We start from the raw sequence: 18,788 nt of genomic DNA, 5'->3' as shown, positions 1-18,788 counted from the left end.
CCGTATGCAGGTGATGAAGGTATATTGCGGCCTAAGTAAGGGAAGTTGAGGATTGACGATTGTTAAATAACAATGGTTATTTTCATTCATGTGAATATTTGAATAAAAAATACGTTAATGATAACATAAAAACAAAGGTTGATGAAAAAAGGAATGACTTCAACTCATCAATCGTCAATTTTCCTTGCTTATGCAGCAATACCCTATTCAACTGCACACGGCGTTTATATCTCTCAGTTGATTCAATACGCAATAGCATGTTCTACCAATGTACAATTTCTAAAACGATAAGAATATCCATAGTCGCTTTAATCATTATCATGAAGTTGTATTGTCGATACAATTCCAATGTACATTGTCTGCAATACAAGAAGCACACGGTGGATGAAGTCGGCAGGAGATGCTCACTCCTCCATGGCACCTGATCCCATACCTGATGTTATAAAGGTCCGTATATACTCTGCTCCTGATTCGTATTGTTTGAATTGACTTTTGAGCTATAATACTGTTCGTTTTCTCCATACATTTATTGAAACAAGCTAGCAAAACCAGGACTCAAATATATTTTATATTTGCTAACAAGGTTATTATATATACGTAATAATTATCATAGAATTAACAAATTGCCCAATTAAAATCGGGTTGTTAAAATCCCTTCAGCATCAACTTAAAATTGATAAGAATGCCTCGGTGTAATAAATGATCGTATTCATGGCAAACTTTTGAGTAGCGATATCGTTCAGAGACATAAGCACCATAAACAGAAGTGAAATATTACAACATTCATCTTAAATAAGTTAAGTTCACGATAGAAATACTGAAGCTATCTCGTTTGTCATACAGTTTAGTTGTTAATCGGCCTACTTCATATATAGTCAGTAAAACACCCAAATATAAAAAAAAAGATGTGTGATTATTTTTTATTTAAAGTTTACTGGAATATATCGAGTCGACATATGAATGAAAATAACTACTTTTAATTGATAAAAGGATATATCTTAATGTTGATATTCAGGCTTATTCCCCCGGTATATTGACGTTTCCTCCTTTTTAGGTCACCTGAGTCACTCAGGTGACTTATTGCTATCAGTTTTCGTCGGTCGTCGTGCGTCGTGTGTTGTGTGTTGTGTGTCGTGCGTCGTGTGTTAACATTTGAACATTTTCAGCTTCTTCTCGGAAACCACTGAACCAATTCCAACCAAATTTGGTATACAGGATTTATGGGTGAAGGAAAACATAAATTGTGAATTTTATGGTCCCCGCCCCCCTGGGGCCTGAGGGGTGGGGCCAAAACCACAAAAAATAATGAAATCTTTAAAAATCTTCTTCTCTACTTCTGGACATCAAGCAGTCAAACTGTTGGTATGAAGGTAATGAGCATTAAGTCCTCTACCAAAATTGTGAATTTTATGGCCCCAGGGTCAGGGGTTCTGGTGTTAAGTTTATATAGATTATATAGTGAAAATGCATTATTTCTTTGAAAATCTTCTTCTCTGCTCCTGGGTATTAAACTAACTAAGTACATAGTTATGATGAGCAAGAGTGGCTCTACCAAAATTGTGAATTTTATGGCCCCAGGGTTTTAGGGCGGGGCTATATAGATTATATAGTGAAAATGCATTATTTCTTTGAAAATCTTCCTCTCTGCTCCTGGGTATTAAATAAACTAACTAAGTACATAGTTACGATGAGCAAGAGTGGCTCTACCAAAATTGTGAATTTTATGGCCCCAGGGTCAGGGGTTCTGGTGTTAGGGCGGGGCTATATAGATTATATAGTGAAAATGTATTATTTCTTTGACAATCTTCCTCTCTGCTCCTGGGTATTAAATAAACTAAGTACATAGTTATGATGAGCAAGAGTGGCTCTACCAAAATTGTGAATTTTATGGCCCCAGGGTCAGGGGTTCTGGTGCTAGGGCGGGGCTATATAGATTATATAGTGAAAATGCATTATTTCTTTGAAAATCTTCCTCTCTGCTCCTGGGTATTAAATAAACTAACTAAGTACATAGTTATGATGAGCAAGAGTGACTCTACCAAAATTATGAATTTTATGGCCCCAGGGTCAGGGGTTCTGGTGTTAGGGCGGGGCTATATAGATTATATAGTGAAAATGCATTATTTCTTTGAAAATCTTCCTCTCTGCTCCTGGGTATTAAATAAACTAACTAAGTACATAGTTATAATGAGCAAGAGTGCCTCAACCTGATTTGTAAATTTCATGGCCCCTAGCTGTGCCAGGGGTTTACCCATTTTGCGTAAGTGGAGTCTTTTGATTCTATAGTGAAAATACTTTAATTCTTTGAAAATCTTTTCGTTTGCACCTGGGTATTATGCCAATGATCTAAGTATATATATCTAATGATGAAAAAAGGTGATTCTATCAAATGGTGAATTCCATGCCCCCTGGGTCAGGGGTAGGGGGGTGTTACATGTACATAGTCTGAAAATAAATTAATGCTTTGAAATCTGCTCTTGAGTATTAATCAACCATTTATGATGAAATAAAATTAATGATAAAATTTCGAAAATTTTGAAATAAGTGGCCTCAGGGTCAGTGGTTCCTTTGGGGTTGGGTGCACAACTGGTTATAAGTTGGAAGAGCATTTTTTCTTTGTTACATGTACTCTGATCTACCTCTGGGTATTAAGTAACTAGAGTAAGTAAGCTAAGTGTATAATTATGATAAGCAATGGTGACTCTTTCAAAATTGTGAATTTCATGGCCACTGGTTTAAAACATGAACCGAATTCAATTGTGCGAAAGTTGTTACATGATACTCAGGAGACCTATAAGGCCCGTGGGCCTCTTGTTAATATTTGCATTCTATCTATTTTTTAAATTTCGATTTTTTTCTTTCATTTTGTTTTCACTTTTTATTTTACATGTCAAAATGTTATCAAACTGATATATATCTCTTCCCTCTTATAAACAGTCTTCTTACTGAAACGTACATCTCTCCATAGAGAAAAAAACCCCAATCATTTCGATTCAAGTGTTTATTCTACAGAAAAAAGTCAATAGAAAAAAATGTAACTTTGAAAATAGATTACGATTTGTTCACAATAGAAAAAAGGAGACCTATTAATGATAAATTAACATGATCTCGTTGTATTTCCGATGAAACCGCAGCTGAAATTCAATCTAGTTGTCTCGTTCATCCACGTACTCCTCCAAAACACGTCTGAGAATACTGAGGTCTGAAATAAAGGGTTCAAAAAGCTGAATACAAACACTGATTGCATTAGTCTTCAGACTTGTTTATTTAGAAGTTTCAATAATTAAGAAATAAAGTATGAATGACCTCTGTCAAATGAACAGTCCCCCCCCCCCCAAGAAAAAAAAATGGGGGGGGGGTTATATTATTGTAAGAGTTTTTCCCAAAATATTTTCTTCATTTTCATTTTTATGATGTGGTTACTTTATCTAAAAAAAATAACTATACTTAACGGATAAATAGATGTAAATTTAAATGTTTGAAGGCTGAATATAACAATCAAAATTGAAGCAGGGGTCAAAGATTATTAGATCATTCAATGCAATTAATGATATCGCCACTCCGTGAAAAAAGTCCTTGGTATAATACAGGTTTTATAAATAAAAAAGAATACACGTGTATAAATCACACCCACCTTCCTCTTCTTGTTTGATATTACGCTAAAAAAGAATATATTATCACTTATTAAATGATCATATTATACCAGTAGAAATAACTATATAAATATTTGTAAAATAATTTATTTCTTTTTAAACAGAGAAAAACTCTTTTTTAACTGTTATTATAGAAAAATATTTTTTTAAGAAAGCATTTAGGATGAAACCAGTTTCAAAAGCAGAAAAAACGTGATACAATCTATTTTAAAAAATGTTTTGGTCGGTAGGCAAATGCAAAAATCTATTTTATTGCAGGTGAACTTTTCCTCCTCTATGTTGACAAATTTTGATATCACCTGCCCATGGTGTTTCTATCCTTCAATTAAAAATAATTAAGAACTTGCTCTGAGTACGAACCAAATATAAACCAAGATCAAGGCAGGCTACACACACATAAGTTGATGTAACAGAGATGTCAAACACCTTATTTAAAGTCATCCTTTCGTACACTCTGTGGTCACATTATTAAACAATTGCTAAGCTGTTACAATGTACTTCTAATGCGTTGTTAAACTACGCATTATATAACTGAGTATTAGATTTTTGTACCCCCCTCCCTAAAAAAAGATAAATAATTTTAAAAAAATTAAAAATGTAAAGTAAATAACCTGATGATTTAAAAAAAACGGATATTGACCTTTGTTAGATTCAATATGGAAGAGCATGTCCTACGTATGAACAATTTCTAAAAGAGGTGAGTTATTGACGAACAGGATGATGAAACAAGAATATTTTTAGTCCTTATTTCTTTTGTTCTATGGTCGATTCAATGACTTTGTCAGCAAATACAATTTATCCTTAAGGACGTATAACCCTCTGCTCTTTATTGTTTTTGTAAACTTCTCAACATTGATTTCATCAACAGCTATAGTAGCAGCTTCAGATGAAAAATAGTATGAGATATGTATTAAAATCATTAGATAACATGCCGGTAATAAAGCTTTGCTTCCTAAGTCAGAATGGCACAATGTTGTATATAGTTGTAAGAAAAAACACATCAATGTGGAGGAGTCATCTTTCTTCTAAATATATTTTTCTTTTAAAAATGTAATACTAATAAAAATTCTCTATTTGGTACTTAAAACATTTAACCATTTTTAATAGTCCTTAAAAAGTTACAACTACTGTATTTCGATTTATAAGGCTTTTGAAATTAGATGTATTTTTTTTTGTTTAATATAAATAATAAAACAATTTGGATGAAGTTGGCAAAAGAAATAGAAAGTAATGTTTCCATCATATGTTAATTTCATCAAATGGCTCCCTTGGGGAACTCTGATAAAGAAAACTATGAGAAGTATTCATATTTTGTACTTGGAAAGTTATCTCTCTTATCAGAGGGTCGGTACCCCTTAAGTCAAATGCTAACTGACATTTTTTCATACTACTTTTTAGCCAATTGTTTACATAATGAATTGTCGACGGATTTTCCCGATCATGACCAAGGTGCAAAGGGTGATGTGACCTGACGTTGGGGATGCTCACTTCTCCATGACACCTGATCCCACCTCTGATGTTTTTTAGGTCCGTGTTTGCTCCGCTCCATATTTGTATTTTTCAATTGATCTTTGAACCTGAATTCTGTTCCTTATCTCCAAATATTTCAGAAATCAAATAGGGGGATAGTCTCAGTTCGATATCTTACACCCTTAACATTTGTATTTACCTTTACCTCTATATAAAAGTATATTTACCTTTGATGCCTCTGTGGTTGATGGTGGTGGCCGCCTTGACGAGTCTCCAGACTTGAAAGAAAAAAACAAAACTGATAAGAATGGATCAATTAATACAGACAATTTTCATTCTAGTTTAATATGATTTTATCGTTTTGGAAATGGTACAGTAATAAATCATGTTTTATCATTCAAACAAGATACAGTAATTCATTTAATATGATCTCATTTTTATGTGTATTTTAAAACAAAATTTATAATTTATAATAAATCATATATATTTTCATCATCGATACTTTTTGTCAATAAATTTAAAGTTAATGTAAGTATTAAGAAAACCTAGAAGTTAATTACTAATAAAGTATATACTTACATCCCCAGATTCGTCAGTCGGTTTTGGCCTTGATCCATCCCGTCCTCGCTTATAAAAACCCTAAAATGGCAATAAAAAAGAATTTATAAACATTATGTGGAACAAAAAATATAAGTCCCAAGTAATATGTTTTTTTCCCAAAAAATAAAGAAATTTGTATATTTTTTTACCTTCTTTGCTATATATAATAGCAGTAGAAAGAGTAGGAAACAACAAAGGGTACATATTGAAATATTTAATATTGTTAACATATTTACCATTGGGGCGTCTGTGGTCGATGGTGGTGGTCTTGATCCTCGTGGAGGTGGCCTTGATGAGGAGTCTCCAAACTTGGAAAAAAATGAACATGTATGAATCATTTGAAGAGGCTGAAACATTTCAACTTAACAGAATTTTCTTTTTTTCTATCTAACGGTAGAAAAGTTTGCCTTTTTGAAGAGATGTGTAAAACATGTTGTAATCTTTAAAAAGCAGGAATACATCATGTTATAGGCCTATGAACATTTTAAAGATTTACCTCTGATAAATGTATACTATTTTCCTCATCGATACTTATTGTCAATAAATTATAAGTTTATATAATTAACATGTATAAGTATTAAGGAAATGAGAAATTATTTTTATATTTACACCACGAGATTCGTCAGTTGGTGGTGGCTTTGATCTGCGTCCTCGTTTTTCCTAAAAATGAAAATGAAATAGAATTTATAAACATAACGGGAAACAAAAAATTTACTTAAGGTAGGATTCTTTTCACATTTCTTGTATTTAAAAATTAATGAAATTTTCACAGAATCAAGAGGACAATATCACTAAGTTATGGTATCAGTGAGATTGAATTTGACGTTTAATATTAGAGGCAAGGTCAGGTCAAGATCATTACCCTTTTCCTGGACATTAAAAATAAAAAAAATTAGTGTTTCCAATCATGCAATCCCTGCTTGTAATTCAAAAGATTGAATATTTTCTTTTTGCACAAACAGATACTACCATATATGACCTATAAGATGATATTTCCAAATTGACATGGATGATTTAAATGAAATGGATATTTGCTAATCCGAATTTCCTCTGCTTTTCTTAAAATTTTAGGATTTATTAGTTATTTTTATATGCTTCCTATATTTAACTTTTTCTAATTTTCTTATCTCGTAAAGTTGTCACATAAAGGTACAAAATGATACAAAAACAAAAAGTGTTGATCGTTTACTAAGAGAGAAATAACACTTTTTATTGATGTTTGGCTCAAATCTGTACTTAGATTTGAAGCATTTAAGAGCAAACATAGATTTAGTATGTGTGAAAAATCTTATTTATTTGATATATTTTGAAACTTTAGTCCCTTATTATTAATTTAACTTACATTTGAAAATTTCGTCTAGTCTTTGATTGCGTAAAAAATATTACTAAATTCAATGTTCTATAATAATTTTGAGAGGCAGAAAAGAAGATATTTTCATACACCACCATTCCGCCAAATACATAGTCCCTGCTAGTTTTCAAACACAGTTTACCATTTCTATTTAAAGTTGTATAATTGTGCTGAGGAAAGAAAAATATGGTCTTTTAAATCTCTTACATCTAAATATGTAAGACATATCGACAAATGTATTTTGAATATTCCATCTAGTCAGAAACCAGAGAAGAATCCTACCTTAAGCAAGCTAAGGAAATACTTTTAATAGATATTAAAGGTATATGTTTGCTTAACTGTCTTCCTTTCAAGCAGAAACACTAGGGTAGGAAACAACAAAGGGTACATTTTGAACTATTTCAGAGGACCAAGTGATTGTAAACATATTTACCATTGTGGCGTCTGTGGTGGATGGCGGTGGTCTTGATCCTCGTGGTGGTGGCCTTGATGAGGAGTCTCCGAACTTTGAAAAATTGAACATGTATGAATCATTTAAAGAGGCTGAAACAATTCAATTAAACAGAATCTACCTTTTCTATCTAGCAAGTAGAAAAGTGTGCCTTTTTGAAGAGATGCGATTGTATTCTTTAAAGAGCAGTAAGTCTTCATGTAATTTGAACATTTTAAAAATTTACCGATGAAAGATGCATAATACTTTCTTCATCGAAACTTATTGTCAATAAATTTAAAGTTAATATAACATGTATAAGTATTAAGAAAACGAGAGATTATTTATATATTTACACCACGAGATTCGTCAGTTGGTGGCGGCTTTGATCTGCGTCCTCGCTTTTCCTAAAAATGAAAATGAAATAGAAATAATAAACAAACTCATTGTGAACAAAACATTTACTTAGGCTAAGGAACTAGTTTTAAAAGATATTAAGGATATGTATTTGTTTTATTGTCTTCCTTCTTTCTATCTTACATGAATAGATTGAGTAAATCACCAAAGGCTACTTTTCAGGAATGTTTTTAAATTTTGTGCGAGTTACTGGTTATTAAATTACACCTACTTGTCATATATTATATAGGCATATATCAAAAAGGGTGTAGCGCTTCATAAAAAATATGCCTACTTGCAAGTCTGTGTGATTTACACAACAATAATTCACACTAAACTTAAAAACATTCTTTATATTTACATTATTCATTTTTGGAAGCACTAAAATATACTCAGTATTTGCATTTCTCACTGCCCTATATCGTTATTTGTTTACAAACGTCGCTGCAGCCTTATTGTGGTTTCACGTTAATGCAAGAAAATGGTATTTAAGTCAGTTTCACAGTTGGCTTAGTAGAAAAACACAGCCAATGTAAATATTTTGAACTATATCACACTTTAAGAGAACCAAATAAATGTTAACATATTTACCATTGTGGCTTCTGTGGTGGATGGTGGTGGTCTTGATCCTCGTGGTGGTGGCCTTGATGAGGAGTCTCCAAACTTGAAAAAAATGAACATGTATGAATCATTTGAAGAGGCTGAAACATTTCAATTTAACAGAATCTTTCTTTCTATCAAGTTGTAGAAAAGTGTGCCTTTTTGAAGAGATGAGTTAAAAACATATTATACTCTGTAAAAAAGCAGTAATTCATCATGTTATTTGAACATTTTTAAATTTTACCCATATACATGTTTAAAATGTTCATCATGGATACGCATTGTCAATAAATGTAGAGTTTATACAACATGTATAAGTAATAAGGAAATGAGAAATTATTTTTATATTTACACCACGAGATTCGTCAGTTGGTGGCGGCTTTGATCTGCGTCCTCGCTTTTCCTAAAAATGAAAATAAAATAGAATTATAAACACAATTAACCTTAGATAAACATTTACTTAGGTTAAGAAAATAGTTTTAAAAGTTATGAAAGAGATCTGTTTGTTTTATTGCCTTCTTCCTTTTTTTGCCTTCTTCCTTTTTTATCTTACAGGAATAGATAGGGTAAAAACAACAAAAAGTACATGTTGAAATATTATAGAGAACCAAATAAATGTTAACATATTTACCACTGTGGCTTCTGTGGTCGATGGTGGTGGTCTTGATCCTCGTGGTGGTGGCCTTGATGAGGAGTCTCCGAACTTGAAAAAAAAATGAACATGTATGAATCATTTGAAGAGGCTGAAACAATTCAATTAAACAGATTTTTTTCCCGTATAGTGGTAGGAAAGTGTTCCATTTTAATTTTTGAGATGCAGTAGAAACATGTATTCTGTAAAAAGCAGTAATTCATCATGCTATTTGAACGTTTAAAGAATTGATCCTTTATATATGTATTATATTTTCATCATGGTTACTTATTGTCAATAAATTTACAGTTTATACAACATGTATAAGTAATAAGGAAATGAGAAATTATTTTTATATTTACACCACGAGATTCGTCAGTTGGTGGCGGCTTTGATCTGCGTCCTCGCTTTTCCTAAAAATAAAAATAAAATAGACTTTATAAACATATAGAACGGGAACAATACAATTATGTAGGCTAAGGAAATTTTTGAAATACATCACACTTTTAGTGAACCAAATATTGTTAAAATATTTATCATTTAAAAATCTAAGAAAAAAGGGAAATGGACTGTACTGAAAATTATCTTTAAAAAAAGTAAGAACGACTACATTTTGAAATAAATCATACTTTTAGAGACCAAATAAATGTTAACATATTTACCACTGTGGCTTCTGTGGTCGATGGTGGTGGTCTTGATCCACGTGGTGGTGGCCTTGATGAGGAATCTCCGAACTTGAAAAATTGAACATATATAAAACAGACTAATAGTCTTAGAGACTCTGTTGTTTTCTATCAATCGGTATACAAGTGTACCTTAATCAAAGAGATTCCGAATCATATTGCTTTCTTTTAAAAGCAAATATTCATTTACATGCTATCATTTTAAGTGTTTTCATTTGTAGTATATAAGTGTGCTTATTGGAATACCTTGTAGATTGGGTTCTAAATGTGTTGTACTCTTTAAAAGTTGTTATTTGTAATGTTTCAGAGTGTTTGGAATAAAATTCAACATATTGCATGTATAATATATTTTTATAGCGATTATTTTTTTTCAATACAAGTGTATACAAATATTAAGAAAACCAGAGGTTATTGATATACTTACACTGCCGGATTCGTCTGTCGTTGGGGGTGGCCCTTTTGGCCCACGTTTTCGTTTATAGAAATCCTGAAAAAAAGAAATAAAAGATCTAGACATTTTATCAAGATTTGAAACAACGAAACATGTGTTCAAAACGAACAGTATCCAAGATCAAAAGTCTATAAAACACTATTAAATAGGATCAGGGAAAACATGGACCTTCAAAATACCGCAGGTGGGATCAGGTGCTATTGAGGAGTGAGCATCCCCTGCCGACCGGTCACACCCGCCGTGTGCTCCTTGTCATGATCGGGGAATAACGGAAAAATCCGTCGTCAATTCAGTGTATAAATAATGGACTGACAATTAATATGAAAAACTTCAGTCAGCATTTGACTCATTGATAAATTGTATTTGCTGACAAGGTAATAGTATCGACCATAGATCTATAAAATGATGACTTTAAACGAGAATGTTGACATTAATCTCGTTTCATCAACTTGTCAATAATTTACCTCGTTTTAGAAATTGTTTGAATCAACTAGAGATGAAGGTATATTGATAAGTAAGCATAAATTTTAAAGTCATAACATTTATCATATATTGTTGTTATTGAATTTTTCAACTATGAAGAGATGTGTCATAATCCTTTATCTCCGTTATGAAGTCATATATTCTAAATGTCGAGTTGAAGGACACAGCGAGTGTTTTTGTCTTTCACACATAAGATTTTGCGCAAGTTCACAATGTAAAACCGAGGAATGCTGACGACATACTTTAAACAATATTTATTTAAAACAAGGCTTAAGCCTATAGTTTCCCTCTCTATACAACAGGGGCCAGTTTCACAAAGCTGTCTATGACTAAGATCTGTCTTAAGACCAAAAATTATCTTAGCTTAGGTTTCACAAAACTGTCATATCTTATGATAATCTTAAGATCTATCAAAATCTTAACATGTCTTTCTAAAGTGTAACTGGTGACAGTATATATTTTGGCTAAAAACCTAAGGATATTTAAAGATAAACGGTTTTAGTGATAGAACAATCCTTTGGACTATATATGCCTTTAACGATCCCCCCCCCCCCCGCAAAAAATAATTTGTTCAATAAATAAACGATAGAAAACCTAAAACTACTTAAAATGTTTATATTCATTTCAATGCATTTTTTGTTTGCTTGAACTGAAATCGCTAGAATGTATGTACATTTATGTAAAATACGTCCATATATAACTTTATTCAAAATTGTTCATTAAGCAAGAATATCACAATAACTATGACCAAGAATTGCTAATTTAAGTAAAATTCCTGTGTTCGATATATACAAATGTTGTTTATTTGTAGTTTATTTATTGATAGGGTACATTAATGTCTTTTTAGTAAACAGAAACACGAAGTATATGCATTTCTAGGGATCAGATAAGTCCATGAAAGTGAAGAAAATACCTATATATAACTACACTTCATTTTTAGTCGTTTTACTTTATTTTGTTACACTATATGGTGATTTTTTTTTTAGAAATTAGAAAGTAAACATTTTATTCAGTTGTACAAAATTAGATAAAATCAAATAATTGTTTTTATCCTTGGGGTATTTGTGTATGAAAATATGCTGTAACATTTGATGCTGTATGTACATGCTTTCTTCCTTCTTTTTTAATAGTATTGAAATTATAAAATTTTGATTAGAAATTTTTTTTTTCTTTCTTTTCATCTGTTAGCATTGATATTTTGTTGCATATGAATTTTATGAAAACATAACACACACAATCATTCATTAATTGCAAAGGTTGATGCTAATTAAAAAAACATCGTTTTTTGTCATTATACTATTTTTTGAGTAAATTTAATGCATTTATATTCAATTATTTTTTTATGATGAAATTAATTCAAATTTAATTTTTTGGCCATTTACGAAAACACACCCTGATTACATTAAAGTTTATGCAATAAAATGTTTATGTCTTTTTTCCTAGGGTTTATCTGCAAAATTAAGGAAAGGCATCTAAACTTCTGCATACATATATTTAACAAAAAATCCCTGTGAAATTTCAGAAGAAATTCGTCTTAAGATTTGTCTTAAGATTTCTTATACGTAAGATAGTTTTGTGAAACAGCAGTGACAAATCTTATGATTGTCATAAGTCAGATCTTAAGATGATCGTAGGATCTAGCTTAGGACAAATCTTACGATAGTTTTGTGAAACCCAGCCCTGGTCTGCTAATAATAGGTGTAAGACCGGGTCTTCCAATAATGAGTTTAAGTCAAGGTCTGCAAAAACGGATTTACGACCAGGTCTGCTAATAATGGGTGTAAGACCAGGTCTGCCATAACGGATTTAAGACCGGGTCTGCTAATAACAGATTTAAGACCAGGTCTGCCAATAATGGATTTAAGACTGTGTCTGTTGATAATGGATTTAATACTGTGTCTGTTAACAATGAAATTTTAAAACCTCCCTGTGGCCTCTGTTTTGAAAAAGGTAATTCAAGGATTTTATACATTCTGTCTGTGTGTAACACTATCATTTCCGGGCGATATTTCTAATAATGGGTGTAATTTTATACCAAAACTCCCTACTCAGCCCCTCTCAAAGTGCCCCGCCCCGTTTGTTTTATTAGTATTTATAATTACATGGATTTATTGCGTATAAAACAGACTTTATGTTCTTATTACATCTATTAGCACTGTTTAATAAAGGCTAAATAAATCAAACACCATGGATTGTGTAAAATTTTGAAATAGATGAAAACATGAATATATACATGTATGTGACTTTAGTTCTGCATCTGCCAATAATGGATTTAAGACTTGTCTTTTTTTTTTTTTTTTTTTAAATACTTTTTTTTTTACTAAATGATAGTATTCAGCATGTGAAATGAAAAATTTATGATGTGTGATAAATATTCCATAAAAAAAATCTTCTACTGTAAAGAATAAGCAATCAAATCTTTATATGTATAATACATGTATTTTATTTCCTTCAGCATTATAAAAATTCCAAATTCAGGGTCTGTTAATAATGGATTTAAGACCGGGTCTGCTGATAATAGATTTAAAAGCGGTCTGTTAATAATGGACCTTAGACCGCGTCTGTTAATAATGGATTTAAGACCGGGTCTGTTAATAATGGATTTAAGACCGGGTCTGTTAATGTTGGATTTAAGAGCTGTTAATAATGGATTTGGGAGCAGTCTGTAAAATAACGGATTTATGAGCAGTCTCTTAATTATTCATTTAAGACCAGGTCTGTTAATAATGGATTTAAGACCATGTCTGATAATAATGGATTTAAGACCGGGTCTGTTAATAATGGATTTAAGACCGGGTCTGTTAATAATGGATTTAAGACCTGGTCTGCTGATAATAGATTTAAGACCGGGTCTGTTAATAATGGATTTAAGAGCGGTCCGATAATAATGGATTTAAGACCAAGTATGCTAATAACGGCTTAAAGATCTGGTCTGCTTATAACGGATTTAGGCTCGGGTGGAAATTTATTTTCCATGCAATTTATACTTTTCATTAGTGATAACCAATGATAAGGGTAATTCATAGATATAAATTTAAACTCTTTAACTGATTCCTCTGTGATTGACGGCGTTCAAAGTATAAATTAGTAGGATACTTACATGTTGGGAGGAGAATGCCCGCCGATTAGACAGCTTATTTTGTCCTAGAGACTGTCGTGATTTTGACCATCTATAACCGGCAGACTGCTCGACAAGAAGGAAGACAAGGAAAACACACAGACCTAATACAAACTTTCCCATCCTGTCTATTGTAAGGTCTGAAACCTGGCTCTGTTTTGTAGGTCTGAAATTTGGCGGTCACTTTTAAAGAATCTGAAATCACGTGATATTTTTATGGATGGGTTGATAGGTAAAAGGTGTTTATGGATGAGAGATTTTTCTTGGTTCTTACTGTTAGTTGAAATTCTAATTTTATAAACGTCATGCCTATTCTTTTTAAAATGGTATACTTTTCCTTCTAATGTAATGTAAAATTCTCCAACAGTTCTATAATACTTGTAGTATTGTTTTAAATATAGTGAAGGATTGAGTGATTCGCATCAGTCCGACAAAAATCATATGACTTTATAAATTACGCTACGGATGATCATATCAACATTGGACACATCTACGTTTTAAAATCAACTCTTGATTTCTTACAAATGTCAAAATTTCAAATTTTGAAACTTTCAAATATGATTTTTTTTTCTCGAATAGAAAATCAAGAAATAGTATACATTGATCATTATAGCATTATTATTTAAGGAATTAATCTTTTCGTTAAGTTTGTAAAAGCAAATGCAAACATAATCTTTTGGACATATTCTGTGTTTAAATTTATTCAACTATATTAAGACTCAGTATTTTTCCCACCTATGTAATTTATGAATATATTATTGTTTAGCCTCTGTTAAGTATTTCAACGAAGCATGCGCGTTAAAATATCCGTAAGTACCTGTTCAGTAGGTGTGTATATATCATTTATTTTTTTCCTATATACATGTATTTTAAATATTTTTGATTGCTCGTTCCTCTGTTTACTTGTCGTGATATGCATTGTTTCTTTAAATAAACTGTAAAATTTGCTATTCCTATTACGCCTTAAATAGAACCTTTTCAGGTTTATGTGGAAACTTATGTAAACATATAATTATGCGTATAAGTATCGTTTGCATTGCATTGCAAAATTTCCCAAATTTCAGAGATTTCAAGTTATTTGCTCACAGAAAATGAGTCATTTTGTGAATATTGTGCCAAAAAAAAATTTGAGGAAAAAGTTAATTCAAAAGAATCCAAGCATTAAAAATACTGACTTATTGGCATTTGCATAAAATATTTGATCCATACTTGATCTATAAAATAATTTACATATTTATGACTTTTAAAAAGAAAATTCTTATTTTTTACTTATACATTGACTGTAAAGGTCAACATTAATATTTTCCTATAATTTTTTGTACTTTTTTTCATTTTACATCCAAAATATTTCCTTTTTAACTGTGTAATAAACTCATCGGCAAAACAACCATCTAATTAATTTACAATTATCATTTCTACAAAGAAATCAATTCTCAACTCCCACTTCGCCTTAGAACTTTTTTCATATTTTCATAACTATATTTCACAGTTTACAGAAATGGGAATGCATTATAATTTTTATCCCTATAATATAAAGATCGTCTATATGAATTTGACCCCATGATCTCTCACACTTCATGTAAACCATTAGCTTAATGTTGCTATGGTGTATGAAAACATACTAATGAGAATATGTATATGGACTGATTAAATTAACCGTAACAACCTTTCTGGGTTCATGTCTAATAAGTTCTTATCTTATAGATGTTTAAATCTGTAGCCGGTACAGCAGGGCCCGATATTTCGTGGTTTAAGTGGTCGATGTATTAACTACTTTTAAGTTTGTTATTATATCTAAGTCGGCGATGTACCAATTTAAAAAAAAAATCGAGATGACCCAACAGAGCCCGATCCGAGTCCAATGATATGATCACTACATATTGTAAATTTGGAATGGCAAAGTAAAATCGTGGGTGTTGTATGTTCATTAAGATATCATGCCTAAAACTAATGTTTAGATAAATAAAGAGTTCATGAAAAACGGATCACGACGAGACCTTGACTGACCCAGGTTCCCACCCCATCAACAAAGATGTGAAACTTGCCGCAGGATTGCTTTTGTCGCATCAAACCTGTCGAAATTGGACTTTATTTTTTCAACAAACATTTTGTTCATATTTACGGACTGCTTTGAAACTAAATTTAAGCTTCGCAAAACATCACATCAAACTTACTTTGGATTGAAAGAAGCAAAATCATTTATTGATCCATCTGACATATGGAAAATTAACTATTCGCGGTCGGATAAAAAAAATTATTTAAGAAAAATAGATAAACTTCATCATCAATCTTTATAATACGAGGTTATATAGAGAGAAAATCTGATGAAATGATGCTAAGTGTTCTAAGATTATTGTAATGCACTGTGTCTGACCTTTAGCTGAACTTGACGAAGGTTTAAAGTAATTAAAGCGTGCCTAAAAATTTAAAGGCTTATTTTAAAAGGAATTCGATTTAAATGCTGAATTGCTGAATATGAAATTTTAACACAAAAAGGGTGAGCAATTTCATGAAAACATATTTATTTAAAAATGCCTTTTTGATGAACAGATTTATATATGAACTTTAAACCTTTTGATCGTGGTTTACCATTGACAGACAAATTGTTGAAACAAGCATATTAACAGACTCGATTCAATGATTTTAGTATTCAAGCTCAAAAGTCCATACAAAAATACAAAATAGGAGAGAGCAAACACAGACCTACAAAATATCAGAGGTGGGATAAGGTGCCATGCGGAGGAGTGAGCATTCCCTGCCGACCTGGCTTAAAATTAGCGAGAAATTAGCGTCAGCATTTTACATAATGAAAATTGTACATGTATTTGCTGACAAGGTTATTGCATCGACCATAGAACTCACGAAATGATCACTTTAAACGGGACTGCTGATATTCTTGTTTCATCAACTTGGTTGTCAATTATTTCCTCGATTTAGAAATCGTACATGCGTAGAGCATGCTCATGTGTATCGATTCATTTGAGTAATATAAACCCCGTATGCTGGTCCTAAAGGTATATTGCTCCATAAGTAAAATGGAAGTTAACGATAGAAAAGTAAAAAAAAAAAACATCACGTTAATTATAGAGCTTGGTTGTTAGATTATCATTAACGTCTTTTTCGAGTAATATATCCAAATATGAAACAGATGTGTCAGACTCTGTAATACCTTTTATCTCAAGCTCGCCGGAATATATCGTATCGACATAAGAATGGCAATAACCGTTGTAAATTTACAATAAGTCGTCGAGTGTCTGAATGTCGAGTTGAAAGCCACAACAAGTGTTTTCTTTTCATGTATAAGATTTTGGACAAATTCTGTTTGATATGAATACAAAAATAATAAGTACGTTTATGATGGGCTGCTCTTGGTACCTCTATTATTAAACAGTTTTTGATTTTATTCTTATTTTGATAATTGAATTACTCAGTTTCCCAGATCAAAACTCATGACGGATGTACTGCCTCCAGGGAATGTTTGACCTTCTAACTACCTGATTTCATTCCCGGTATCTCACGGTTTCTGTGCTTAATCCATTTTTTTTTTGTTAAAATATGATGAGATTAATCACTCTGACGGTTAGTATGTGTACTGTTTGAATGGACTTATGAGCTTAAATACTACACGTGATCTCCATATATCGTAATCTTTTAATTTTCTGTAGACCTGTATTGGGTCATCTCTAAAATAATGTTTGTTTGCCCTCTCCCGACTCAGGGTAAAAAAATAGGGTCGGTAGGTAGGTGGGAATTTAATAAAAATCATCATACCTGTTGATGGGATTAGAAATTTCAGGAGAAAAACATAATCGTTTTCTCAGCTTAAAAAATTGATGTCAGATGGCCCATTTTAGCAAGTCCGTCTAGAGAATGCAAACAAATGTTTAACGGTTACTCTTGTAGTATGTCGTTGATATAGCGAGAGATATTTTTGTGCCACATTAGATCTAAGTTTATAAGACATCTTACAAAAACCAAAGAGATTTTACAACCCAATTTTATTGTTATAGTCATGCTTCATGGTTAATCAAAGTATCAAAAAGTATATATGAGAGCTTATAAGATTTTCAGATATTTAGAGTGAATCAAAACGCCATTTTTAATGCTAAATTGTATATTGAGGTACTTCTCCAATAAATTATATATAACATTAACATTATTTGGAACGTCATGATGATATTTTACTTCAGCTTATCTATATGAGAGCTTATAAGATTTTCAGATATTTAGAGTGAATCAAAATGCCATTTTTAATGCTAAATTGTATATTGAAGTACTACTCCAATAAATTATATATAACATTAACATTATTTGGAACGTGATGATATATCTGTATGAGAGCTTATAAAATTTTCAGATATTTAGAGTTATCTTTCTTTGAAAACTTTGAAAACTCAGACATTTGCTAAAAGCAAATAAGACACATACACCTATCTATCTCTCTTTATATCTGTCTTATATCTGTCTTTAAAATGCAACGAAAAAATACATTCAAATAGTAATGTATAAATATCAAGACAAAAAAAACTTATGAAATGTTAAATCTACCGTTGGTTCAAAATTTTGCTACAGAGGCCACGGGCTACGATGCTTTAAAATGATATGAAATGTGGAGATAACGAACAGAGTCCAAAGTCAAAGGTCCATGGAAACTATACAGTTTGAGAGGAGAGGTAAAATACAGATCCCTCTAAAACATAAGGGGAGGGATTCGGTGCTATGGAGGAATGAGCATCCCCTGTCGATCACTCACATCCTCCTTGTGCTCCTTTTCATGACCGGAAAAACGGAAAAATCCGTCGACAATTCAATGTGTATAAATAAAGGTTTAAGAGTCTATTGAAGTTAGTATGATAAACGTCGACCAGACTAAATGATAGATTTCATTTACGGACAAGGTTATTATATTGACTATGGAATTT

The 18,788-nt window shown here is 31.6% G+C and overlaps 1 protein-coding gene across 1 annotated transcript; it reads right to left on the bottom strand.

The window, feature by feature from the left end:
• Positions 1 to 3,078: 3,078 nt before the first annotated feature.
• LOC134247843 (basic proline-rich protein-like) lies at positions 3,079 to 13,989 on the bottom strand. The gene is made up of 15 exons (XM_062730248.1): positions 13,849 to 13,989; positions 10,239 to 10,301; positions 9,794 to 9,865; positions 9,494 to 9,544; positions 9,132 to 9,203; positions 8,853 to 8,903; positions 8,492 to 8,563; positions 7,861 to 7,911; positions 7,508 to 7,579; positions 6,333 to 6,383; positions 5,960 to 6,031; positions 5,703 to 5,762; positions 5,351 to 5,401; positions 3,635 to 3,659; positions 3,079 to 3,202 (listed from the first exon to the last, which is right to left on the bottom strand). The coding sequence occupies exons 1-15, from the start codon at positions 13,987 to 13,989 to the stop codon at positions 3,147 to 3,149; spliced, it is 960 nt and encodes a 319-aa protein (XP_062586232.1). The 3' UTR covers positions 3,079 to 3,146.
• Positions 13,990 to 18,788: the final 4,799 nt, after the last annotated feature.

This window comes from Saccostrea cucullata, unplaced genomic scaffold (genome assembly GCF_032062105.1).
Source record: "Saccostrea cucullata isolate Sc308-1 unplaced genomic scaffold, CSIRO_AGI_Scuc_v1 ctg295, whole genome shotgun sequence".
Classification (NCBI taxonomy): domain Eukaryota; kingdom Metazoa; phylum Mollusca; class Bivalvia; order Ostreida; family Ostreidae; genus Saccostrea; species Saccostrea cuccullata.
This window is presented reverse-complemented; position numbering and strand designations above follow the sequence as displayed.